At 43.3% G+C, this 27772-nt stretch overlaps 1 protein-coding gene across 6 annotated transcripts in view; it reads left to right on the forward strand.

Annotated features, from left to right (window-relative positions):
* Nucleotides 1-27424, forward strand: part of col11a1a (collagen, type XI, alpha 1a) — an 87810-nt gene extending 60386 nt beyond the window's left edge. For 5 of the 6 annotated variants that reach the window (XM_036935175.2, XM_036935179.2, XM_036935176.2 and 2 more), the window contains 28 exons: nt 1836-1889; nt 2130-2237; nt 3481-3570; nt 4731-4784; nt 6940-7155; nt 8071-8178; nt 8366-8473; nt 10934-10987; nt 11103-11156; nt 11300-11353; nt 12056-12109; nt 13513-13620; nt 14059-14112; nt 14219-14272; nt 15429-15482; nt 18943-18996; nt 19769-19876; nt 20337-20390; nt 20554-20607; nt 21394-21501; nt 22404-22457; nt 22582-22617; nt 22735-22788; nt 22950-23196; nt 24338-24450; nt 25039-25107; nt 25639-25872; nt 26097-27424. In XM_036935175.2, the coding sequence (XP_036791070.2) occupies nt 1836-1889; nt 2130-2237; nt 3481-3570; nt 4731-4784; nt 6940-7155; nt 8071-8178; nt 8366-8473; nt 10934-10987; nt 11103-11156; nt 11300-11353; nt 12056-12109; nt 13513-13620; nt 14059-14112; nt 14219-14272; nt 15429-15482; nt 18943-18996; nt 19769-19876; nt 20337-20390; nt 20554-20607; nt 21394-21501; nt 22404-22457; nt 22582-22617; nt 22735-22788; nt 22950-23196; nt 24338-24450; nt 25039-25107; nt 25639-25872; nt 26097-26243 (2556 nt within the window). In that variant the 3' untranslated portion in view covers nt 26244-27424. The remainder of the gene's footprint in view (nt 1-1835; nt 1890-2129; nt 2238-3480; nt 3571-4730; nt 4785-6939; nt 7156-8070; nt 8179-8365; nt 8474-10933; nt 10988-11102; nt 11157-11299; nt 11354-12055; nt 12110-13512; nt 13621-14058; nt 14113-14218; nt 14273-15428; nt 15483-18942; nt 18997-19768; nt 19877-20336; nt 20391-20553; nt 20608-21393; nt 21502-22403; nt 22458-22581; nt 22618-22734; nt 22789-22949; nt 23197-24337; nt 24451-25038; nt 25108-25638; nt 25873-26096) is intronic. The other variant, XM_090189744.1, reaches the window with a different exon arrangement.
* The last annotated feature ends 348 nt before the right edge of the window (nt 27425-27772 follow it).

The raw sequence follows: 27772 nt of genomic DNA on the forward strand, positions 1-27772 counted from the left end.
GAACACAGGAAGGAATTACCCTAACATGATAAACCCAGCAGGAATAATGCATTAAGCCTCATCTCTCTGCATATCCCACCATTTTTAGTGAGTTTATTCAGCAAGCTTTGCATTCATCCCCCCTCAATCCGATTATCCTCACAGGGCACTAAAAGATGCTAAAAGCTCCGCGGAACAGGGAGCATCCCCGATCGTTCAAGTTTTCTTCTCCATTTGTCCCCCCCCTAAGTGACACATTAGCTGGGGGACTGCCCCCCCCCCCCCCCCCCCCCTCTGGCTCCTCTTGAAATGACATCGATAAGCATCTTCATTAAGATGTTTACACCACAGGCTGGGGGAGCGGCCGATAGCAGAATTGATCATAGTAATAAAATGTTCTAGGCCCTAGGCAGTGGGCACGGATCCATCCACACAGCATAGCAGAGTCTGACGAAGTGTTCAATGCATATAAAGATCTCTTATTCAGGCCAGGTTGTAAAAAAGCTGTCTGAATCTTTTCCACACATTACCCAATCATGAATCACTCTGCCACAAGATAATGAGTCCATGAGAAGTCATCAAACATTTGACTTTTGAATGAGCTACAGCTGAAAAGGTTTGGCACAAAAAAAGCATCCTAACAATAGCATACCACTGGCTAGACTACAGCACGTTTCCATTCCCAGAACAAGTGTAGCTACTCCAATATGCATTAAAAGTGACATGACTGGCTTCAGATATCTGTGATTCTTTGTTGCATTTTTGTGTGGCGTAATCAATGAGTCCCTTCCTCCCTTTTATGTTTGATGTCTGTATGTTGTTTCATGTAGCTCTATGGTCATTGCATCTGCTTTTACAGTGTCCACTCAGTCAGTCTGTGATGTCGGGAGTTGGCATCACAGGCATGAATGCAACAACAGATGCATTCATGTAGAACTTGCTTCATTCGAGGGAAATCAATGAAGTTTTTCGCACCATCTATCATCTGATCGGAATGAAAAAGACAGCTGATGGATTTCACACCTGACTCCGTTACTGTGCTTGATGTCTGACCAATTAGCATCAAGTCCACTTCAGTTATTGAGATCATAGTTTAAGATCTATCTCCTTTTTGGAGACTCAGATGAAATCCTTACTGTGACAGGGAGTTGGTGATCTCATTGGTATTGTCCTGTATCTTGAGAATAATACTATCTTAGCCGGTTTCCTAGACACAGATTTAGCCTAGTTCTGGACTAATAAACATGCTCGATGGAGAATCTCTATTGAAATAGCTTTTTAGTCCAGGATTAGGTTTATTATGTGTAGCTGCTTCCTGGTGTCTGTGCTTTTCTTCTCTTCTGCCACCTAACCTTGTTATTGCAGCAATGATCCCTGGGTGAAAGGTCATCACCATTGACCTTTGACCTTGTGGTCATGTGATACTTTATCTTGCCACTTGGTGGCGAGGTGGTAAGTAAGTGGAATAAATCTCTATGATAAACATCTACTACTTCATGTAGCATTTATTTACATGGCCATCTAAAGTTACATCCTAAACATGAGAACATGGAAATAAACAAATACAAAACAATAAACAAATGGAGCACAACATAAACTATATCATTGTATATTTCCATAATCCATGTGTTCTCATGTACCATGCACACAGTAATGAACCAGTCGAATGCAACCATAGAGTGCCTCTGTCGATTGGGATACTGACAACACTGACTCCACTATGTCCATCGACTCAAATAATGATTTGTGGAAGGATGACATCAATAGCAAGATTGGAGGACGTGATTACATTGATTGAGATCCAGTTGGTTTGGAAGACTTTTCAATGTGATTTATATGTTGTTTCGTGTCCACAGGGATTCCAAGGAAAGACAGGTCCACCCGGCCCAGGGGGTGTCGTTGGTCCTCAGGTAAGAAACTATCATGGAACTAAATGTACGAAGAACATTTGGAGATCCTATGGTTCAAACATCCTTAGACATTAAACATCTCATCTCATCCACTCCCAAATGTGATACAGTATCTTAGTAGTCTGTGAAATAATTGAATTATCCAAGGATCTGTAATGGTTGAGTTTGTCTCTTGCAGAGTTTGCCTCATGCCTCTACCCATAAGCCCACAACATGTTTTTTTTCGTCAATTCCTAACAGGGTCCCACAGGAGAGACCGGTCCCATCGGTGAGAGAGGCCACCCTGGACCCCCAGGTCCACCCGGAGAGCAGGGTCTTCCCGGCTCTGCTGGCAAAGAGGGAGCCAAGGTAAGCGACCCTAAAGACCCACCTCACTGGAGTAAACTCATAACTCGACAGCCCAACAGTGCTCTGACCAGCACATATTTAACATGTTTTCCTGGACCCAGATTATGCCTAGCCCTGGACTAAAACATGCTCAATGAAGAATCTCCACTGAACACATTTTTTTGGTCCAGGATGTATATGGGAAAGTACTGTTTTGTCAAGCACCTGGCGAAGTCAGCAGAGGGTTGTGGAGGGGTTGAATTCCCATGCATCCCAATGTGTCCACTAAGGATCTAAACAGGAGTCATATTGGGAGAGGGATGGGCTTATTCAAAAGAGAGCCTTAACTCCCAGGGTACATCCCAAATGGCACACTTTTCCCTATGTACTGTGAACTAATTTTGATCAGGGCTTCAGAAAAGAGTAGTGCACTAGAAAGGGAATAGGAATGCACCCCAAGACAGTCCCACGGCCACCCAGCCAGCCCCTCTGTCTCCTTCTTTCATTTAACCTCCTCCCCCGAAGGAGACAGTTTAATCAACTCCATCGGCTAACTCCAACCCTCCTGCCACTCAGGCTCTATAGCTTCCCAGCACCACCAAGTCCGACGCATCAGTAATACTGCTGGGACACTCCAGAGGGTGGGAGGGCTTGGGAGGCAGAGGGCTTGGCAGAGGAGGTCAAATCCTCTTAAACCTTAGCGAGCCACCTCTCTCTCTCTCCTCTCTCTCTCTCTCTCTCTCTCTCTCTCTCCTCTCTCTCTCTCTCTCTCTCTCTCTGTTGGCTGCGTTTGTTTTTGTTTATGTTTACTGTCCCTCAGCTTGTTGTCCTCTAGGGCTGCGTTATTGTAGCTCTCGGCTGATTGTTTTGAATCAGTTGTGCGTTTGAAGGGATGCAGAATGGGGCGACCATTATTCAGGAGACCTGAGCTTTTTGATGTGCATAGCGTAGTTCATTATCAGAACAAGAGGAAGGTGCTGCGCTAACTAATGCATCAGCTCAAAATACAGACTTAAAACAGCGTTTGAAGTACGGTAATGACGGCAATCCAGAAAAGTCCTTCTGTCATCCTGATGTCAAAGGGAAACTTCAGAATACAACGTTTAGTTTGAGCCTGACTCTTCTTTCGCCGGATAACATTAGCTACAGCATGGGAGTGAAATGAACAGGGTAGAAATGAGATGACAAAGAGGGAAGTTGAGGGTAGCCTATAACATGGTGCAGCTGGATACTTCTCACTCTGTCCTCTGCTGTGTGTCTGTAGGGAGACCCCGGTCCCCAAGGAGCCTCAGGTAAAGATGGTCCCGCTGGTCTACGAGGATTCCCAGGAGAGAGAGGTCTTCCCGGCGCGTCGGTAGGAAACACATCAGCTGCAACACGCCTCTATCCGTTACAGGTTCCCTCTGTATTCACTGACAGAGAATGACGGACCACGCCCCTCTCCACCCACCACCCCTGACAATGAAACCAGCGCCTATACACTACAGGGGGGCGTCACCCGGCCACCACTGCAGGGAAACTCAAAGAGACGTGTTGCAAATGAACAGATCCACATCCCCCTGAATAGGCCTCACACCAACCGAGCACTCAGTTTTAACCTCTGCTAAAGAGGCAGAGGAGAGATGAAGTTTACTTGAGCTCTGGGTCACTTTACAAAACCCCTGATTCAACCCAAAGGCGCCGACGCACCCAGCTACTGGGAGCGTTTTCTTCCGCAACCACATTTGGTGGGAGAGTTATTTGTTTTGTTGTATGCATTATTTACTAAATGAATTACTAAAGCGGGAGCGTTAGCGATTAGGCTGGGGGAATGAAAGGCGGCATAGGGCCATTGTTCCTGACTAAGTCAAGGTCAGTCTCAGCAGGCAAGCAGCTACCCCTGATTGTTTTCTAGTGGTGTAATTTACTCTCTCACAGCAACACCCCAAGACTCATTACTAATACCACCATGTGTGCTGCAGGGCTGTTAGGGAGCCAGTCACATACAAACACACACACTGGAGTGTACACACACATACACACACACACACACACACACACACACACACAAACACACACACACACACTGGAGTGTACACACACATACACACACACACACACACACACACACACACACACTGGAGTGTATACACACACACACACACACACACACACACACACTGGAGTGTACACACACATACACGCACACACAGATGTTTATTTCAGCAGTTATGTTTTACTGCGCTTTTGATGGGAAAGTGCCTGAGGGGGAAATATGGCTTAATAAATACCCACCTTTTCTCCCATTCAGATCAATGGTGACTGACTCCCCAAGGTGTCACTTCACAGTATCCCTCCAATCTCTGTCTGGGACAGGAGTAATACCATTCAAAACTGACAGACTGACAGACTGACTGACTGGCAGACTGATAGACTGACGGGCTTATGGGGATCTCAAACACTATCTTTCAGACTGTGTGTTTCTTTTGACACATCTCTCTAACCATCCATCTCTCTTCTTCATCTTCCTTCCAGGGTCCAGCTGGTTTGAAGGGAGGAGAAGGACCTCAGGGTCCCTCTGGCCCCGTGGTAAGTATCTCCCTGTCACCTACCATCACCTACCTGCCTGTCTGTTGTTATTGTGAAGGGGATGTTGTTCAAATTCCAGGGGGTCTTCAGATAACAGGGTTATTGAGGGGGATATTTCCCCTACCACGTCAATGATAGAACTGCAACACAGTGTGTTAGCTTAGCTGTTCTTATCACTCTTATATCGGAGGTAGAGATCAGTCTAGGATCAATATTCAGCTTGTCGCACAACAGGATGCATTGCAGATGCTTGATCCTATCTAGGCTTTTCTATAATGCAGCGTTCTATATGATCCTGCAATAATGACTCCCAACACTAGATGGCAGTTTGATTCCTTTGAAGAACAGACGACAGGATCCCACACATTTCCAATGATAACTTTGAGATTCTGGTTTTGTAATTGCTTTCTCTTGACATCTTGACATATGTGCTTGGTTGGCTTAAGGTGACAGGCTCAAAGTTGGAGTGTCTTCTAAACTTTTTAGGACTAAAATGTCAATATTCAGATTTCTCTCTCTGGAGCACTAGATGAGTATTGTCCAAGTGTAATTGCTATTATTTAAATAACTTGACAAAGGGCTGAAAGTTTAGACAGGACATGTGAGGTGTCTGAATTTGGCATTGTGAGAAAAATGTGATTTGCATACCAATATGAACTTAATTCAATATAACATATTGCTATATTGCGATGATTCCATTGCGTAGCCGTCTTCTGGAAGCAAGTGTTTGTGTGACTTTGCAATCTCTTAGCGCCACACACCAGCTAGAAATTCATCATGTGAGTGGTCATGCGGGAAGTAGAATTGAGATTGTGGTGGTTTGCTGCCAGCCCGTCTGCAATCCAATCCAATCCGCTCGACTCGGCTCGGCTGAGGTGAATGGGAGCGTGTTGTGCGTAGCCTACCGTGTCCATTCCATACTGACTCATCACGTTGTCTGACCGCACAGACATTCCCACCGCATGCCATGTGTCACGATTCAGAGGAGACCTCACAACCTGCCACTGGCAGACACACACGGGACGGGGTGTGTCCTAACACTCTACAACATCTCCCGGCCTGCCATGGACTGCCACTGCTGAGCTAGACAGCCAGTCAGATAGGATGTGTCCCAATTATCTGAAATACCTTCATCTCCGTGCCAACCTGCCACTGCCGCCACTGAGCTACACATAGCCAGTCAGACAGGATGTCACCATACTCTACAACACATCCCTCACCTTCCCAACCTGCCACCGTAGTGCCGGCGCTAAGCTACACAGGATGTGTCCCAACTCTCTACAGCAGTCTACAACTCTCTCCTTGTTTCCTTCCCTTCATAACCTGATTTGAGAGGACATTGAAGGTATCAACAATCTAATAGATGCACAGGCTATCCATACTTCTCCCCTTTTAATTATAAACTAAGGAATGGAGACAAGATATACAAGGCATTTAAGGGTATAGGGACACACCCCAAGTCATTAGTGTTGTTGGGACACAACCCTATCCATTAGCACTAGCTGAGCTCCAGACGACACCAACAGCCAACCTCCCTGTAGAAACATTAGGTTTCTATGTGCCAGGCAGAGGCAGCATGTGAAGAGAAGAGCCCTGAAGACCTCTGGAGTCAGTCCCGCACTCAGTAGTCAGATCACTCCTCTGGGCTAGATTAAGACTGCCTGCAAGCCTGCCCACTTCCTCCCTCCCTCCCTTCCTTTCTCATCTCTGATAATGTCTCCTGTCTGAGCCCTGCTGCTCTCTTCTGCTCCGAGAGGAGAGGCTAGCTAATGGTAATGGTTCCAAAACAAGAAGAGCAATGGCTGTAAGTGGCTAATAGCGAACCCCCCCTCCTGAAATAACCTGGGTTATGTTGTTGTTTTTGCTTTCGAGGAGTATCTCTTGTATTTTATACTGAATGGATAATAGAGTACTTGTGAGAAAAAAACCATTATATTTTCCAAGTAGAACCCATTAACGGTGGACCACAGTGTAGTTCTTAGACACATATTCCTAATGGAGAATCCTGTGATTCATTATTGCTTTGTAATGTAGATGGAATGATTTAATTAATCATATTATGTATGATTTCACCCCCACATGAACTCTGAACTCTGAATGAGCTTCTTCCCTCGATCTCTCTCTTTAAAGTGTGTTCAACCCCTTTCTCTCGCAGGGCTCCCCTGGTGAGAGAGGTGCTGCTGGACCTGCCGGCCCTATCGGTTTATCTGGTAGAACTGGCCCTCAGGGGCCCCCAGGACCTGCTGGAGAGAAGGGAGGGCCTGGTGAGAAAGGTCCCCAAGGACCAGCTGGTCGGGACGGAGTCCAAGGTCCAGTGGGTCTGCCTGGTCCCGCCGGACCTCAGGGTCCACCCGGAGAGGACGGTGATAAGGTTAGTATCCTACCCTCCCCATCTGGTTTGGCCCAGTCCAGACCAGACCAGACCCAGGACCTCTCCAAGGACCGCTGTCTCTCTCTCTACTTTTTCTATCAACTCTCTCTCTCTCTCTCTCTCTCTCTCTCTCTCTCTCTCTCTCTCTCTCTCTCTCTCTTTCTCTCTACTTTTTCTATCGACTCTCTCTCTCTCGCCCTCCCTCCCAAATCTGGGCCAAATGTTTTGAGTGAAACAGATCGCTTATCAATCTTCATCAGCGGTTTCACATGAATCATGCACGGGCCATCTGCACTGTAAATACATCCCTACTCTCACTGTCTTTTTCTCTCTCTCTCTCTGTACTCTTTTTTCTCTCTCTCTCTCTCTCTCTCTCTCTCTCTCTCTCTCTCTCTCTCTCTCTCTCTCTCTTTCTCTCTCTCTCTGTCTCTCTGTCTCTGGCTGCATATCCATCATCATAACCAATCATCAAACTAAATGTAATTAGAAGAGATATAAAAGGGAAAAACTGTCTCTGTTTTATCTGCAGCTATAATTTCTTCCCAGAAGGTTACGATCCAGCCCATCTATTGAGCTGCCAAACATATGTCACAGTAGAGCTTTAAATGGACTTGTCCACTAATCTCCAACACCATCTATCACTTGTATTTAAAATTGCATGTATCCTTCCCACACACAAATTGAATCCAAATTTCGACTGATTTCTGCATCTTTGCTCTAGTGATTTTGACTGTAGGTAATTAACTCATTTGCCAATTCTCTGACAGTTTGTTTGTACGTGTTTAGATTTTCTGTACAAGGTTGGCATTTTAAAGTAGATGTTATTGTAGAAATGTCAGATACAAGTGAAGTGTGTCCTCCTGTGTGATGCGTGTGTCCTATGTGTGTGTATCATGTGTGTCCTGTGTGTCCCAGGGAGAGGTTGGAGAGCCAGGTCAAAAGGGAAGCAAAGCAGACAAGGGTGAACAGGGTCCTCCTGGCCCAGCTGGTCTCCAGGGTCCCATCGGTAATCCAGGACCTGCAGTGAGTATCTCTGCCCCTGTCCAGCCTTGGATCCACCTTAGCCCCAATTGGGGAGACTCTCAGCTACAGTAGACATGCTATCTTCATACACATGTCTTTGCAGTCCGTTTTGCTGTGCTGTTAGCTACATACATCCAGTGTATTGCTTTGCTCCGTCAGTGTGTTAACATGGTTACTGTGTCCTCAGGGAGGTGATGGAGAGCCCGGTCCCAGGGGTCAGCAGGGGATGTTCGGACAGAAGGGAGACGAAGGATCCAGAGGTTTCCCCGGGCCCCCTGGTCCCATTGGTCTGCAGGTGGGTGGGGAACCCCAAACACACCCTGAAACACTAGCATCCCCTGTACTCCAGGGACAAACATTCACACACAAACACATATTGTATAGGCTTTGCACAAAGTAACCCCCCTGAAACACACACACCCTCAATCCCCCCCACACACACACAAACACACACAAACATACTTAACCATGGATCCCACTGGTATTGAGGCAAACTATTTGATGCATCCATTCTCTCTCTGAGTCTTAGGGTGCGTTCGTAAATTCAGTCTGGAGTGTCAGAGTGCACTCTGGGTCGTTCGTAGATTCAGAGCGTTTTGCTCTCAGAGCATTCAGAGCGCACAATGGACACTCTGGCTAATGAGTAGGGTTGATCCGAGTGCTCTAACCTCACAAAGCATTTCAATACAAAAGGATTTCTATTTGGTCTTGAATGGTGGTATTTTAATATAGGAGGATTAAAGGGCCATTTGCCAACAAATGGGACTCTGGGTCAGCACAGATGTCAGATGACAATGCACTGTCTTCTGACCGACAGTCCGTTTGTAATGAAATGCCAGAGGTAAATTATCAGTTTTGTATAGTTTGGTTTAGTTTCCCCACACTAGATGTTTCAGTAACTAAAGAGCATAGAGGTGATTCCTATTGTTTTATATTATGTAAAATGTGAAAAATATATGCTAAATTAGTTTGTGTTAAATATAAAGGTAATGTGGTTGATGTGTATAGTAAAGCAGTGGTCAGGTGTTCTCCTGAGTTTCTATCTACCTCATCAACGTAAGGGAATCATCAACGTAAGGGAATCATCAACGTAAGGGAATCATCAACGAAAGGGAATCATCAACGTAAGGGAATCATCAACGTAAGGGAATCATCAACGTAAGGGAATCATCAACGAAAGGGAATCATCAACGTAAGGGAATCATCAACGTAAGGGAATCATCAACGTAAGGGAATCATCAACGTAAGGGAATCATCAACGTAAGGGAATCATCAACGTAAGGGAATCATCAATGTAAGGGAATCATCAATGTAAGGGAATCATCAATGTAAGGGAATCATCAACGTAAGGGAATCATCAATGTAAGGGAATCATCAATGTAAGGGAATCATCAACTTAACGGAATCATCTACGTAAGGGAATCATCAATGTAAGGGAATCATCAACATAAGGGAGTCCGTGGTACAGTACAGTGGCTGTCTTTATGAGCAAAATGAATTAGCTGTTCATTAAACCCAGGTCATTGTCTTGATGGAATTATACAGACTATACCCGCTAGTCTCAAGTTTCAATCTTCCTGGCTATTCAATTCAATTAACTTTTAATTGAGCGTAATTCACTTCCATGGCTATTTCATTAATTGCGTGGACTGACCTCTTCCAATAGGCAGTAGGCCATTGAACACACTCTCCTTTTTCCACTCTGTGGTGCATAATCAGTGTTCCTGTTAACGATCTCTGACTCAGGAGACCACCATTCTGATGAGATTTCCACTCCAGAGGGACAAATCAGCATGCAGAAACACACACACAATCACGGACTTGCACATGCACGGACACACACACACGGACACGCGCATGGACACATTTACACACACACACACAGTCTGTCTCAGCCTCAGCTTCCTCCCATAGGGCGTAGGTATTTGAGGAAGATAGGTTGTTGTAACGGAGAGTAAATAGCAGATAAAATGAGATCTTTGTCTTCGCTCCTCATGGTGACGACAGAGACACACTGCCTTTGAATAGTGGAGAAGACTGGATCGGGAATGACCAAAGCAATTAAAGTAGAAATGTCAGGGATCAAACGTACATATGACGCCTCAACCACATAGTCCACTTAACATGCAAGGAAATGAACGATGGGGTCCATGTCTGGGTTTTTGGTTAGGAACAAATTACCTTCATTTTGCCATAGATAAATACTTGACATTCAGTGTTGTTTAATCTTGTCGCCTTATTTTGTTTCCCATCAACTCACTATTGGTCACATTGTCACACAGTGTGAAAAGAGTCATTTCTCCTTGATGGCAGTTTGTGTCTGTCATCATGGACAAATGTCTCCCTGGTGTCTCTTTGAGTCAGAGAGAGGGGCACAACTTTATCTGCAGAATTAGAGAACTGAGAGATTGGACATAATGTTTAATTGGTGATTAATTCATTAAGACACTGAATGGAGTCTGGTTTCTATCACTCCCTTGCTGTGGAAACTGACTGGCTCTGCTAACTCTTTGTTCACAGTATACCGTTTACCTCAGTGGTCAACTAAAAGCTACAATACAGCCATCACCAATTAATTTCTGTCCAATTACTCATCATAACCCAAATTAAAGACATCTGGTACAATTTATAAAGTGCATCAATTGATAAAACTATTCTTGAAGGTTTTGCTTAGTTTTTCAATTACATCTGCATGTTTCCTCAAGCTAAACCAGAATAATGAAAAGTTTGCTTGTTTATTTCTGTCTGCCCTCAGGGTCTTCCTGGACCTCCAGGAGAGAAGGGTGAGAATGGCGATGTCGGTCCGATGGTGAGCAGATAATCATCATTAAAACAATTTGTATCACTTTCGAAATGAGAAATGCGTTTCACCCTAGAACTCACTTCCTGTTTTGACCCTATCACTTCCTGTTGTCTCTTTACAGGGTCCCCCCGGTCCACCTGGTCCCAGAGGTCCTCAGGGTCCTAGTGGAGCTGATGTACGTACCACACATCAATCTTTTATCTCCAATAACTCATCGTCACATTACCAAATGTCACCCAAACAGATATAACAGAGAAAATCTGTCTCTCCTGAGGTAATGAATGCTGACTCCTCTCTCCTCTTTTCTGTTCCTGTCAGGGTGCACAAGGTCCTCCTGGTGGTGTGGGTGCCATGGGAGGCGTGGGTGAGAAGGTGAGGGCGTGTGCCCGTTACAAGACAGTCCGGAGTGTGTGTCTAGGGTGGAAATCCTGCCAACGTCCCTCCACCTACCCCTACCCCTTCCCTCCCCTCTCCCCAGTCCACTGATGTTATCTCCAGGACTCCATTAATTGCCTATGGCAGCCTGTGTCTGAGTTAGTGCTCTGATACTATTAATGCCTATTTTACAACAGTTCCAACACCACTCCTCCATTTTAGTGCCATCTGGCAGCCGGCCCCCACCATCAATACTTAATGCAATGGAATGATGACTCCAGAATATGAAACATATCCATGGAAGGTTATCATCACTTTGAGAGAGCACACCGACTAGCCTTAATGCTATCACACCTATGTTAAAGTTCAACAGGATGACACTCAGCATCAACCCCTACAAAGTATATTGTTATGCACAGTGTTTGAGAGCCCTGTGTTTTGACATCCACTGTATTTTGAGAACATGATAATGTAATCATTAATGTCTATTAATGTATATCACGGGAGAGATTCTAAAACCTAATGACACTCAGCACCCACTATGACATGTATTGTTAGCCTTCTCATAGGGTTTTAGAGCCTATTTTGACAACAGTATAATGTCATCTAGATACAAGTGGATAATGTCATCTAGTAGATCATGCATTCATAAGGGTGTCTATCTTGGCAGAGATTCTAAAATGGGGTTTTCATTTACAGGGTGAAAACGGTGAAGCTGGCAACCCAGGAACCCCTGGAGAGCCCGGAACTGGAGTACGTCTCTGTCTCAGTGTGTCTGTGTGTCTGCGTCTACATTCACATAATTATCTATCATCCAAGGCATCATGTGTTTGTGTATTTCCCTATTACCAGGACAATGATTATGATTATGCATTAGTTCATAACACACGTAAACACACGGCGTACTGTCCAACAACACGTAGACTTGCAAAGTCTTTTTAGTGATGTGAGTGGTAGTAATTGCTGGTCCTGTGTTGCTGCTGATGGGCCAGCGTCACAGCGTCGTTCTCAGTGTGTTTCTGGCCAACGCTCTATGGTAACACAGCCCTGCCAAGCTGAATCACTTCCCAGACTCTTAACAGATGATTACTGCAGCCATGTGAACACATCAGTCTCAGCTCTGGAACAATGGCTACGAGAACTTAACACCAGGACTTCGCCGAGCTACTAAACAGTGAAATATCGCAAAAAGAGAATACACAACGTCTACCTTTCAAGATCGCTGTTTCCCTGAGGTAGTTTAGTTCCAATGGAATCCTCTGTACATTCCAGAACCATGACCAAAATCATTGCGGAATGTTATCATAAATGTGTTTTGGTTGACACCTACCTAACCCTGTGAGGTAGTTCTAAAGATTTGATTGGTAATTGCTACGGAGTTAGTCCATCATAGGTCGAAAAGATGACTAGTCTGAAATAGCAGGGGAGAGGGGAACTCTGGGTAGCATGGCTAATGACCTTGCTTATTAATCCAACTCAATATATCTCAAGAGTTCCCAGAACTAATGCAGAAAATGGCCCTTGATATAGGTTTTCCTGTGGAGCTTTTGAAATGTTCTCATGAAGAGAACATGTCATGCCGACCAGTCATGGATGGGAAACAAGATATGAATCACTATTTTCCTTATTATGATTGTTATTGTAATCTCTGAATTCTGTGAAATATGCTGGTACTCTGTAGTAACACATGCTTAAATAGCTCAGATGTCAGGAAGCATCACCTTGAGCATTTTACATATTTTTTTTTACATTTTATTTAACTAGGCAAGTCAGTTAAGAACAAATTCTTATTTACAATGACGGCCTAGCGGGGAACAATGGCTTAGCTGCCTTGTTCAAGGGCAGAACAACAGATTTCTGGGATTCAAACCAGCAACCTTTTGGTTACTGGCCCAATGCTCTAACCACTGGGCTACTTGCCGCATCAAGAGATACCTTACACAGTACATATAAACAACTACCACCTCTGCTCCACAAAGGGACCGCAATATGTGAAATATAAGTGAAATATAATGCCTAACTGTAGAGTAACCACTTACCTACCTCAATTCCTAACAATACACACTACTGCTGCTCATTATCCATGCTTCAGCAGGGAACCTTCCCGCTCCAGCTCGGTCCTCCTGTGTGTTGATGGTATCTGTTGTTCTCCACAGGGGCCTAAAGGCGAGAGAGGAGACAAGGGAGAGGCAGGACCACCCGGAGCTGCCGGACCCGCTGGCGCCAAAGGACCCCCTGGAGATGATGGACCCAAAGGCAACCCCGTAAGCTTCAGTCTCTACCCCAACCTGTGCAGGGATAGAACCACTTGACGTTTGTGAATGAAAAGAAATGTCCTTGATTGCTTCTGGGCGGTTTATTTAATTTTAAGCCAAGTTTTAAGAGCTAAAAAGCCTTTTTATTAGGACAGGTTGTCTTTTTTTTCCTTCTTTTTGAACGTGGTAATGAACTGTGGTGAGTGCTTTGCTGACATTACCGTCTGCAGCATCAGGAAGCCAAGGTTTACACAAAGTGCCTTTGTCAGTTGATATGGTCTATTCATAAAGCTTCACCTCTCATCTTCAGATTAATGACAACCATTAGAAACAAACCTGATGGTGTTGGCCTTGGTCACATACGTTGAAGATTCTAGTATTTTGTATATTATTGATAATATTATACCGGTGTTTTATTTGTTCTCCTGCCTTTCCTTCACCTTCCAGGGGCCGGTTGGTTTCCCTGGAGACCCTGGTCCACCCGGTGAGGCCGGTGTTGCTGTACGTATTACATCATTATACCACTAATTCAACTATAAAGATCCCACTATTACCATTACCTAGATCATGGTGATCCATCTCACATGTTCATATCTCTTCTCCCTAGGGAACTGATGGCTCTGCGGGAGAGAAAGGAGAGGATGGTGAATCTGGTCAGCCTGTAAGTCCATATGTCATAAATATCATTAACACAACAATAAGGGGACTGAAAAATCTGCTTGATTATATAACTCTGGTTTACAGTTGGCAGCACGATAGCGGGCGACTGTACGAGCGCATTACCATCACCATTAACTATTAGTCTGTCATAATGGTCTATACAAATAGCCTATCCCATTTAGCATAACTGCTAAAGCCCCTTGTGTGCTTGGCCTGTAGTAAATTCCCATAAGCTTTTATTTATGAATAAGTACCTGCAATAGAGAACATTGAATCATATAATTTACTTCTTAAGGTCTAGTACAGTATATGAGTCTGTTTATTCATTTTATAGATTTTAATTTGAAATATGAACAACAAATCAGATGATTTAAGCCTTTGTGAGGGTGTGAATTAGAATACTTATTAACATTGATGGATGTAAATGAGATTTGCAAGTGCTGGGAAAATGAAAGGAAACTTTAAATGCAATAGGAATGAGGTCACGATTTTGTGTGTGTGTGTGTGTGTGTGTGTGTGAGTGTGTGTGTGTGTGTGTGTGTGTGTGTGTGTGTGTGTGTGTGTGTGTGTGTGTGTGTGTGTGTGTGTGTGTGTGTGGTGTGTGTGTTGGTTCAGAGTAAGGTGTTATGTAAAGTGAAGTTAAAGTATCATAAAGTTTTGTCATGGCTCAGTGAAGTTTAACTTTGAAAGGGAGAACATGTTTTTTTCCATTCTCTGATTAACAGTGTTTCAATATAAACCACATCACACAGTTGAATAATTCTGTAAATTCCTATCCACTCTGAGTTGTATTCTCCACTTTCTAATTTTGTGTACGTCAAATATTTGGTTATGCTAACCTAAATGTGCTATGATTGCTTCCAATTAAATGAGATAATTGGGTGAAGCAGGTTCTGAAAACAGACGTGATATTTAAGACTACAGTGTGTGACTTCAAAAATAGATAGTCTAATGTCAATATGCAGTCACACACTTCTCTATTTGTAAGGATAATGGTGGTTTTGTACTATCTATTTCAAAGAATATGACTATATACTGTATCATGTTAATATACCTTTATACACAGCACACTGTTAATGTGCATGAAGACCCCTAACTCTCTTACCTTCTCTATTCTATTCTTCTTATTCATCTACTTCTTCTTCTGTCCATCCCAGGGTCCTCCTGGTCCATCTGGTGAATCTGGCCCACCTGGTCCTCCCGGCAAGAGAGTAAGTCTCAACATCTTCATCATCATAGTCATCATCCCCACCAACACACCACAGACGTCAGCATCACTGTTTGTTATATGAAATGGCATCATACTGCAGCTTTGACCCCGATCAGATAAAAGATTGAACAACGTTGTACGTTTATATTGAGCGTTCAATCGTAACTCTCTGCTCGAGCCCCGTTTGGCCTAGATTTGATTGAACCCAACTGTCCACTATTCAACACCTATTGAGATACGATGAAATATATTCGTTGGATTATAAAACCAGACAATGGAATGCTCTCAGTCATAGTTGATTAAACCTATAGTCCTCAGGTGAGAATTCTTTACTCTGAACAATAACTCCAAACTCTACAACTCAACTTCCCCCCAGAGAACCTGCATGATTCATTCTCATCAAAAAGTGGGAGAGAAAAACAATGTGTGATATTTGCAGGGTCAGGGCCACTGAGCCGTCTGTACATGGAAATGAACGATATCTCAAAGCCCACTGAGCCGTCTGTACATGGAAATGAAAGATATCTCAAAGCCCATAGAGAAATGAAGGGCTTGATGTCTGGAATAGTTTTTTTTTTCTCAGTGAGAAATTGAAAATAGGTTTTAGAAAGAAAAAAAAAGAGAGAAAAAAAAGCGTCAAGGCCCAAAACTAATTTACCTGTGTCTAGCTGAGGGAAGAGAGATATCTCCCCTGACACACTATTGATCTAGGCTAGTTTGACTGACAGCCACGGCCAAACAAAGGCATGACGCTAGTAACATTAGATTGAATGGCTGTAGTGTAGTGAGATGTCATTACACAGACAGGTCAGCCGTCGCTGACTCAGTTCACCCAGTAAAAATTGACGTTTTGGACATTTTGGTGGTCTCCAAGGCAAAGATAACGTTTTAGATTGAATTTGAAATGCTTTTTATGATCATGATGACCGAGGGCAATCATATCTGATGTTTATTGTATAAAGCTACTGCCATATAAATTCCCTCTCGACGTTCCCTGGAAGTAATCAAGTGAAACATCATTTGTGGTAGGCTAATGTTAGTTGAAGGGAGCCGACATTAGTGAATCCCAAATAATGCATTAAGTTCTTTCTGTCGGGTGTTAAATGATTTCTTTAAATGAAAATTCGCAATTATTGTCCCACATTTCTCAAATTTGCTATCTCAAGCTATCTTCTGCAACAACGTTATGGCACAGGCCCATAGCATAAAATATGTGCATTTTTACAAATAACGGCAATTGCTTTTGCAATGTGCTTGATGGAATTCACATTCAGAGTATTTAACATCATATCAGCATATGCAGCGCCTAATGGCCAAGGGATTATGTTAGGAAAACGACTATTTCATCATCATAGGTATTTAATCGCCTTCCTCCAAAAAGTGTAACCTAGAACGACTTCTGCAACTCCCAGGCATTCTGCTCCTCTGAATCAGTCACTTGGGGCTAGAGTTGTTTTGCATTTAACTTTGCAGGGTGTTTTTGCTTTCTCTGCAGTTTGTCCATAGCAATTTAAAATGAATCTGAAATCTCTCTCCAGCTCCTACAGGCCCTGTCCGAAGCCATTTAGCAGAAGAGCAGTTCTTTATTTATTTGAATCTTCATTTTTTTTTTTTTATCTTAAAGTGCAACTGAAGGCCATAAACTATTTATCTGATAGAAAATGGACTATTAGTCAGAAACAGTTATTTTAGTGTCAAAATGGACTACAAAGTGTAAATAGGATAATTTCATTAACAAAGTCGGTCTCGTCCAAAACAGAGTTTTGTAGGTGAGTTAGTCATGACTTACTTGAGGGTAGGGTTTTGACTTCGACATGCTCACTTGCCCACTAAAACAGGACACACAGCTGCGGTGATTGCTCTCTATCCAATCTTACAGCAGAACACAGACAGTGAGACAGATCTTGCAATCAGAGCAGCGGATCTGACTTTGTTTACATAAAACGACACGTCACATATCATAGTCAAAGACGTCAAAATGAATAACAGTTTTTAGAAAAGTTATCTTAGATTTATTCTGACTATTTTGAGGAAGTGATACTTTGTTCCTACGGTGTCTCATGGGGGACAAGCATCAGTACCTGCCATATTGAAACACACCTCCAAGACTAAAATCAAATGTTTCTTTAATGAACAACAGAGAAACACATACGGAATCAGTGACTTCAGTCGTCCTAATGCTATGGTTTTCTCTCTGTAGATATTCATGGTGAAAACTATATAAACAGTGACATATAATTTACAGTTTAGAGTACTTAATTTGTTTCTAGACTGCTGCTGTATTTATACTTCCCCTGGACAAGACAACATACACATCAGCTACAGTAGGCATTTAGACGTTTGGCAGCAGCATCCTATTCACAAACAGAAATAAACAGACCATTTTTGAACCATTGCTCACAACACATCTAGCGAGGATGAAGAGAGCGAAACAAAGCAGATGCTGCCCTGTTTGACCACATCTCTACATGGGCAATCAGTCAAAACACAAAACCCTGCTGCCCTGCTGCCATCTCCTGCCTTCCCATACTGTCTGATCAGAGAAGAATGGGCCTCTCTGTGGACTGCATGTGGTTTTGATGTGAGGACCTCTTGTGTAGTTGAAAGAGACAGCTTTAGGCCTCGGAGAGATGGCCAGAGAGAGAGATGAACTGGAAAACCTTGAAGTGATTGGAGACTATTGAGGGAGAGGTGTGCGTGTGTCTGTGTGTGTGTGTGTGTGTGTGTGTGTGTGTGTGTGTGTGTGTGTGTGTGTGTGTGTGTGTGTGTGTGTGTGTGCGTGTGCGTGTGCGTGTGTGTATAAGGTCGTTCAGTAAGTAGTTCATTTCACAAAGCATGTCCAGTCCCGTTCAGTCAAACAGATCTTTATAAACTTGCTGGGAAATTGAGGTAGACTTTTCAAGGACATTTGATCACTAATACAGTTTTCATCAGTGTTGGATTGAATGATAATATTCTTGGGGGGCGAAACTGGAATTACTAGGTATGGACTGGCTGATGGATTTCTTCATGTGATTCTCAACCCCACATTCAGGAATGACTTGTTTTTGAGTTGATACTATGGCTAGTTCAAATATTCAACCTTAATCACATTATTTGCAGTGTTTGATTTCACTTTGTCTTTGGTTTATTTTTTATTAGTACAGCCCTGTAGCCAATAGTTTATTCAAGCAGCTTCTCCTTTCCTCATTACTCAGTTGAAGCCATTGAAATATTGCACTGCAAACACAACACTGGGTTTTTACTGGTGTGTTTGTGATTGATGTCAAATGGATGCATGTCACAGTAACAAATTGTTACAATTCACCTGAAATACTGACCTCACAATGTTGTTGTTGACTCTGCACATGCACACACACATACTCTGACTAATAGACATGCGCACACACACACATATGCGCGCACACACACAACAACACTCTGCTGTGGGATGCTAAAGCATGTCTTCTTGTCTTCCCCAGGGCCCCCCAGGAACTGCCGGTGCAGAGGGTAGACAAGGAGAGAAGGGCGCCAAGGTAACCTAGAAAATCAATTCAGCCTTTGCCCAGAGAGCAGTCTCAGCAACTCCAGGCTCCAGCTAGCCCCCAATGCTTCACCCCTCATTCCCCTCCCCTCAACCTCCTCCCCTCATCTCCCTCCCCTCTCCTCTCATCTCCCTGCTCTCTCCCCTCATCTCTCTGCTCTCTCCCCTCATCTCCCTGCTCCCTCCTCTTATCCCCGTCCCCTCATCTCCCTCCCCTCATCTCCCTGCTCTCTCCCCTCATCTCCCTGCTCCCTCCTCTCATCCCATCCCCTCATCTCCATCCCCTCATCTCCATCCCCTCATCTCCCTCCCCTCTCCCCTCATCTCCCTCCCCTCACCCCCCCCCCCATCTCCCTCCCCTTATGTCCCCCCCTCTCCCCTCTCTCCTCATCCCCCTCCCCTTACCCCCGTTGTTATCTAACGCTTCAGATGTTAGCCATGCCACTTTGTGAGCAGGGGAATGCATCAACATAACAGTCAGCTATACTAGCATAGAATACATTCATCTGAAGCTCAAAACAGCAGAAGCTATGGCTCTTTGACAGTACACACAGCAAGGATGTCAGGTTGACAAGCAGCCTGTTATTTTACCATCTGTTGTTAGGGTTTTTAAATGAACTGTAGATCAGAAATATGAACACAAAGAGATCATGTTAACATGGTATTGCTTGTGTTTCTTTTTATATTATTTTGATCAACCAAACCAGATGGAAAGGACTTCATGTAGAGTTATGTCATTATGACAATCTTGTCCCTTCCTACAGGGTGAGTCTGGAGCTGAGGGACCCCCAGGTAAAACTGGCCCAGTCGGCCCACAGGGGCCCTCAGGAAAGCCCGGTCCAGAAGGTCTGCGTGGAATCCCTGGCCCTGTTGTAAGTCCAAGATCCAACGTTCCATCATATTTCCCTATATTCACCAATGTTTACACACGTGCACACACACACGCGCACACACACGCGCACACACAAACGCGCACACATGCACACACACACACACACACACACACACACACACACACACACACACACACACACACACACACACACACACACACACACACACACACACACACACACACACACACACACACACACACACACACACAGAGAGAGACCAAACAGCCCTTAAGCAGTATGACAACAGTGCTCATGGAATAATCGATAGTCCCATTTGGCTTGTACTTTATACATTTCTGTTGTTTATTCGAACACACTTTTTTGTGGTATTCCTACAATTAATCATAGAGCCGGGCACATGAAATCAATATGAGGCCATAAGAGTTACAGCAGGCTGTAATGATGGACTATAATTGGATGGCTTTTCTCTTCTCAGGGTGAACAAGGACTTCCTGGTTCCTCTGGACAAGACGGCCCACCTGGACCTATGGTGAGCAGAGATAATGTGGCCTCTCTCTCTCTCTCTCTCTCTCTCTCTCTCTCTCTCTCTCTGTAGCTCTTTCTTTCTATTATTACCTCTCTCCTCTTTCTCTCTCTCTCTACTGTGGTGTTGTAATTGATTTCTAACCCCCTTGTCTCTCTGTGATTATTAGGGACCCCCTGGTCTCCCAGGTCTGAAGGGTGACCCCGGGACCAAGGGTGAAAAGGTGAGCTCGCCTCAATTTCCCATCCCAAAGAGCTTGTTGATTTGATTTCTCTGATCCCAGAAGGGGTTGGGAGTTCAACCTGTAGTGGGATGGGACCATGACTATGAGCATGGCTGGGATGGGACCTAGAGTTCCCCTCACCTGAACTTTATAACCAGCAATTCTAGAAAGATCAAACACACCATTTATTTCGGTACAGCAATACATTTGTAACAGGCTTTATCACTATGAAAATACTATTGTTTTTTTTTTATGTTACTCAGTAAATTAAAAGTGAAATTTGGAGAAAGCTGGTAGCCATTTTGAATTGAATAAGATCCTACTTCTTAGCCTTCTCTATTTGACACACAGCATCAGCTCTGCCAGTGGACTCTCAGTAATGCAGCACAAAGCATTGCAGTAATATCCCAAAAAATGAAAGCAGGATTGACAGGGATTGGTTTAAAAGGACACCATGGGTAGCTTTTCATGTGGCTATTTGTCATGCTTTCAAATCAATGGGACTGGTTAAGGATAAAATCTTTTCCAGCCATCGTTATTGTGAATAATGTCCTCAGTTGCACTCACAGAGAAATTCAGAGAAATTGTTTTGTAAGTCTCCCAAAAATGTTTAGCTTAAAATGCTTTCAGATTTGTTCAATAATGTTCATTATTTGCAGCTGATTTGTATTTCACTTGATTGAATGGTGACGGTTATAGCCGGGTTGTAGTGATGCATCGTCTTAAAATGTTTTGACTCAATTTTTCCAGTCTTCATGACTCTTGTTTTGTGTGTGTGTCCTCCAGGGTCATTCAGGTCTGATTGGTCTGATTGGACCCCCTGGCGAGCAGGGAGAGAAGGGAGACCGAGGCTTGCCCGGACCCCAGGGTTCTCCTGGAGGCAAGGGCGACGGTGTAAGTGATTAATGACCTCATCTGTTTGCCATTCGTAAACCTATTTGCCCTCCACCAGGAAGTACAATGCTATTGGTCTGATTGCAGCCACCTACAGTTCACTGAGAAAGTTGTCTATAATGACACGTTATCTGCTTTATATTGTGCAGCAAGCACTCCAATGCACCATATATACTTACGCATCGAGTATACGCTCTTCCGAAATGAATACTGACTTGACTTGACCATTACTCATATACAGTACTGTAGAAATATACACGCGTTGCCTTCTTGTGGCAGGATTAGTCTTTCAAGGTGAATTATATGTGTAAAAAAAAAATGAATGTAACGCCCATTACAGGGATTCTAATGCTCTGCTTTCCATGGCATTCTGTTAATATCCTATTTCTCTCCCAGCCTCATTGGATATCAATTGTCCTGTATACCAAAGCATCTTTTTTCCTGGAAGTTAGAAATGTCATGCGGTACTCGAACAGGGTCAGTCCTCTAGTCTGATGAAGCTCCACATTAAGGCTCTCATCCATTTTTAAATAAACATTGCAGATTGAGTGAATGTGCAATTTGAGACCCGCCGCGGCCTTTCGGCAGCCTTGCTCCGTGATTTAAAGAGATGGAATGGATTAAACATCTTCACATTGAGCCTAATGAAATTGTAATGTTCCCTTTCTCTGACTTAGAAGAATGGTGGGCGGGGGAAAAAAACGTGTCTCCTTCTATCGGGTCTCTATTTTAGGCTTGAGGAACAGGCGTCGCCGTTTGAGCTGTATTTGTCACAATGAAATGGGAAATAAACATGTTAGGACTCATTAACACGCTGCTAGGAGGTTTTTAATGTTTCCCCTTGTATTCTACCCTGCTTTATCCCACTGTCATCTCACTGATGTCTGGTCTCTTCTTCACAGGGTATTGGTGGCTCTTCAGGTCCTCTCGGTCCTCCTGGTCCTCCAGGCCTGCCTGTAAGACAGTCCCCTGCTTTCTCTGTTTTCTTAATAGCATACCTTCACAGTTCAAATATCACAATAATGTTTAAACACATTCCTCTGCTATTTATTCACTGTGCGTCTTGGCTGTCTCTTCCAGGGTCCTGGAGGTCCTAAGGGATCTAAGGGTTCATCGGTAAGATCTGTTCAACCACTCTTTGTTTCAACTTGTGAAAGTTGGTGACAGTCATTTAAAGGAGTGTTTGTTAGATGCAAAGTTAACAACATGCTTATATCTCCATGTTCTTTCCAGGGTCCTGCTGGTCAGAAGGGAGACACCGGTACGATCGGTCCACCTGGTCCTCCTGTGAGTATTAACCTTTGGCGTCCAGTATAAAACCGAAAACAGGGCATTTACGTTATTAGGTGAAATTCAAAAGGGTTATTTCTAGAAAACGATCTGAAGCATACGCTGTCACACTATGGGATTCCGTACCAATATTTTCCTTCTTCCTTTCTGCTCAACAGGGTCCCCCTGGCGAGGTGATCCAGCCACTGCCCATCCAGTCTCCCAAGAAGAACCGCAGACATGCAGACATGCAGGCAGACGCGGCGGGCACCATGATGGACTACGGAGACGGCATGGAGGACATCTTTGGTTCGCTCAACAACCTCAAACAGGACATTGAGAGGATGAAGTACCCAATGGGCACACAGAACAACCCAGCCAGGACCTGCAAAGACCTGCAGCTCGCCCACCCAGAGTTCCCTGATGGTGAGTCACAGAGAGGAGGATCATGGGTAATATGCTAATGCCTTGGCTGTGATTGGCGGCCATTTTGTTGAGCTAGATAAGGACATCTTTCGTATTTAGTATTTTATTAGGATCCCATTTCGATGTTGCCAAGGCAGCAGCTACTCTTCCTGAGGTCCAAACAGGGATAAAAAGAAAACATTGTGCATTATACAAATGTACATTGCTCTATTATATTACAGTACTACAATACTACCGTCTTTGACTGTGTTTGCTTATTTCATAGCAGTGATATTGGGGGTGTAGATTATATATTTGCAGGTAGAGTGTGTTGCTGTGGGGAATAGCACTGAAAACAAGGCCTCCTTGGGGTTATACTTAACATTCAACAGACTGTCCATAATTGATACAAGAGAAATGTCAGGTCCTTCTTTGACCTTTTTAAAGTTATTTCTAACTTTTTCTCTCCTTAAGATGATAATAAAATAGTATAGTGGCTGCATAACATGTAGCGGCATGATGTCCAGCCGCATTTACGTCACCTTTCATCTCTCATGATTTAAACACATGGATGTCATGGCGCAGTTTAACCCGATCCGTACCGAGACCCTAGCAAAAATCGGCTTTTCATTTGTCTGACTTTCAATTACCTGAATGTTCTGCCCTTGCATTTAGCCTCAGAATGAAGTAAGTATGACCATTTTATTTTCAGGACAACCATGGCTACAAGTAGAACACAACGCTATTTGACGTAAACAGTTGCATTCATGAGTTTTACTGACAAATGTCAATCAAAAAAATAGCTCAAACCATTCAGACTCTACAGACGTTTTTGTAAAAAAGACCTGGCCCTGGGACCCTTCAGGATCCGCCCTTGTCTCACAAACACAGGTCTAGCTCAGCCCCCGGTAATCACACAGACGAATGATTGCAGAAGTAATAGACAAATCCAACGACACAACCCAGTCTGTAGCGCAAACACATCTTGTTTAAAAAGGGGTTAGAAGTCCAAATCACGCCGGCATCGTGGTGGGACGTGTTGGGTCTCAAGTTAAACGTGTTTGGCTTTGAAATGTTTCATTTTGAGTGCTTGGTGAAGTCGTGGGAACTTGAGAGAACTAAAGATTCACGTATTTAATTGATTCATTGGGTTTTTCCACAGGCGAGTACTGGATAGATCCTAACCAGGGATGTTCAGGGGACTCCTTCTCTGTCTACTGTAACTTCACGGCTGGAGGAGAGACCTGTATCTACCCAGACAGGAAGTCCAGCGGAGTGAGTGGCGTTTTTATTTCCCCCAAGAGGCCTGCACATACTGTACTGTCAAGTAAAGCATGGAGTCAAGCCGTAGTCTTGTTCAATTCTAGATACTGTTCTGATGTTTTCATTCATATGCCAGTCAGGGCTGTGAGACTGGGAGATGCATGTTTGGTGATGTTTCCTGGGTTCACTGCTTGGCCATTAACTTCGAGCTGTCAAAAATACCCATTTGATCTTGTTTTGTGATGATCTTGTGAATTTGTCGTTTACATTCATACTGTATTCTGTGTGAATTGTACAGATGTAAAGACATGAAGAAAATAGATGCATTAAACCCAAAGGTTGGAATTGACATAATTGTCAAGACATACAGTATAGACATAAACTGTATACAAACAGAAACAAACTGATATACACATACTTAGGTATCAAATAATGACTATACTGTAGTGATTCTCCTGTACGTTAAGATCTGAGGGATGGGGTATCTAGCTGCATATTGTACTTAACATTTGATGCATCACAACAAAACGGAATTCCAGGAACCAGTTGTATTCATTGTTCTTGTCAAGACCTATGTGCTCCATTTGTTTGGCTCCATAGGTCAGAATATCTTCATGGCCCAAAGAAATACCAGGGTCGTGGTTCAGTGAATTTAAGCGGGGTAAACTAGTAAGTGCACCCTCGATTCCACCCTACCATCCTGCGCCACTCTCCTCACAAAATAATTGTCTCCTCTCCACAATACTAAACTAAGAGGATTTCTCAGGCTTCCACTCTGCAATGTCCCTGTCTTCTGTCCCTCAGTACAGAGGCACTCCAGAAGTGGCCGTTAGGCCACAAATAGACAAGATGACAAGAGTGTCTCTGGAAGTGACCCCACGTTGCTAGCCACAAAGGGATCGAGACCTCTCATATAAGAACTCTCATCAGCCCCTTCAGACCCATCACAGTCACATTTCATACACTTTGGGAATGATGAAGAACGCTTAAGGATGAGGAGGAAAGCGCTCTATCACTTTAAGACTCAATTTGGCCGTGGTCTGAGAGAGAGAGATTGTATAACTGATGCTGACAAGATGTTTGATAAGAACTCTTGGGATGGAACACTTCTAATCAGTACATTGTATCCAATCCCATGCTTCAATTTCTGACCTCTAAATCTATTTTATGTTTTCTCCCACCCCTTCCTCCAATAAACAGTTGTCATACGTTGACGCAGCCGGCAACACAATAAACGAGGTTCAGATGACCTTCCTGAAACTACTGACTGCCTCTGCCAGGCAGAACTTCACCTATAACTGCCACCAGTCTGTGGTGTGGCACGACGAGACCACCGACAGCTATAACAAGGCGCTGCGATTCCTAGGATCCAACGACGAGGAGATATCCTATGACAACAACCCCTACATCAGGGCCCTCGCAGACGGATGCGCGGTAAGGGCTGCCTCTCAATACTTCCTGTCTCTAATGGTGATAGTTCAAGCACTTTAGCGAAAGTCTCTGGAATTTTGCATCCCTATAGTTGGAGCTTAAGTAAATGCCCCATTGATTGTTTTGTTGGACTTGTTTACTAGCTCCAACGAGGTTGTAATTGACTGAAAGCACACTGTCTAATGTTTCTCCTCCCCCCCCCCCCCCCCCCCATTGTCTCTTTACAGACGAGGAAGGGCTACGGAAAGACTGTGATAGAGATTAATACTCCCAAAATCGATCAGGTTCCCATCATAGATGTCATGTTGTATGACTTTGGAGATGCCAGCCAGAAGTTTGGATTTGAAGTGGGTCCAGTCTGCTTCCTTGGCTAACTAAAAAAACAAAAAAACTTGGTGGGGTCAGAAAGAAAGTCAAGACATTTTGGATACCACCCAGCCCCCCCACCCTTTTCCATGCCACATGCAAGTTTTGAATTTAAAAAAAAAAATGGTGTAGCGAACATGTCTTGCCATGTATGTATGTATTACCTAGAAAAATACTTGTTGCCCTTGTAGGGCTAGAATCACATGACTTAAAACTGTTATGGAGCAACGGTGAAGGACATTTGAAGGCGTGGCAGGGTAAGGGTGAACAGGAGAAGAACGAGGGTGGGTCGAAAGGAGAGAGACACCTCTTTTCCGGTTTCTCCGGGTGCTGTACAAAAGAAATGACTACAATGGTGCTTGTTCAAACAACAAAATAAAGAGGTGCTAAGAAAGAAGGTGCATTTTGATGCTAAAAAAAAAAACTGTAATTATTATTTTGTACAATCTGTTTTTTCTGAATCCACTTTCAAAACTTGCATGTGTATCAGAATCGCATCTGGCTCTTAATTTCAATGTTCGTAAACAAAATATATATATAAGTTAAAGAAATGAATAAAAACAGACAGAGAGAAAGAAATAATGATGATATTTTGTTGATGAATAAATACTGTGTACCTGTTATGAAGCAAATAAAATTAGTATTCAAACGATTCCCTATTTCTAATGATAATGCATCCCTTTTGTATATATTGACCATCCAAAGCTCTAGGTTATTTGCAGTTTTGCCCTTCAAGACCATAGGTAAAACAACTGGAAACATCTCACCAGCACACATATAGCAACATATCCCACTAATGTTGTGATCCTGTGCTTGTATTAAGCAATCATGAAATTCATTCTTCTTTTTATTTAAGTAAATTTGTTGTTTTGATTTGTTTAAAAAAAAAATAATCTGTCCGTTTTTCTTTTTGGTCGTATACCTCAAACTTTCTTGATAACCATAAGATCCATGGATGTTATGCCCTGTATATATCTTGGTTTCAACAATTAAGTTTATATATTTTGGGTGGGGAATTTTTTAAAGAAAGAAATACTTATCGGTTAGACATCTTCTGTTCAGATCTTTCTGTGAATACAATGATAAGTCCTTTAGGTGACCCATTTTTGTAACTAAAATGAGAAAATGTTTTAATGTGCTTTTAATGGTTCATTTAAAATATTAAAACTGGATTCTAAACAACAGTGAATGGAATGTCTGCATTGTTTGTTTTACGTTTTATTTTGTAAAAGAGAGAGGACTTGGGATGTGGCATCAATGTGTCATCAATTGTATTGTTGTAAAAAGCACGTCACGGTGTTACAGTACATGCAGAAGGTATTCAGACCACTCTTTACACATTTTGTTACGTTACAGCCTTATTCTAAAATGGATTCAATTGTTTTCTTCCCTCACCAATCTACACACAACACCCCATAACGACAAAGTAAAAACAGCTTTTTAGACATTTTTGCAAATGTATTACAAAAATAATTGAAATATCATATTTACATAAGTATTCAGACCCTTTACTCAGTACTTTGTTGATGCACCTTTG

This window comes from Oncorhynchus mykiss, chromosome 11, assembly GCF_057628025.1.
Source record: "Oncorhynchus mykiss isolate SJ-2025 chromosome 11, ASM5762802v1, whole genome shotgun sequence".
NCBI classification, from domain to species: domain Eukaryota; kingdom Metazoa; phylum Chordata; class Actinopteri; order Salmoniformes; family Salmonidae; genus Oncorhynchus; species Oncorhynchus mykiss.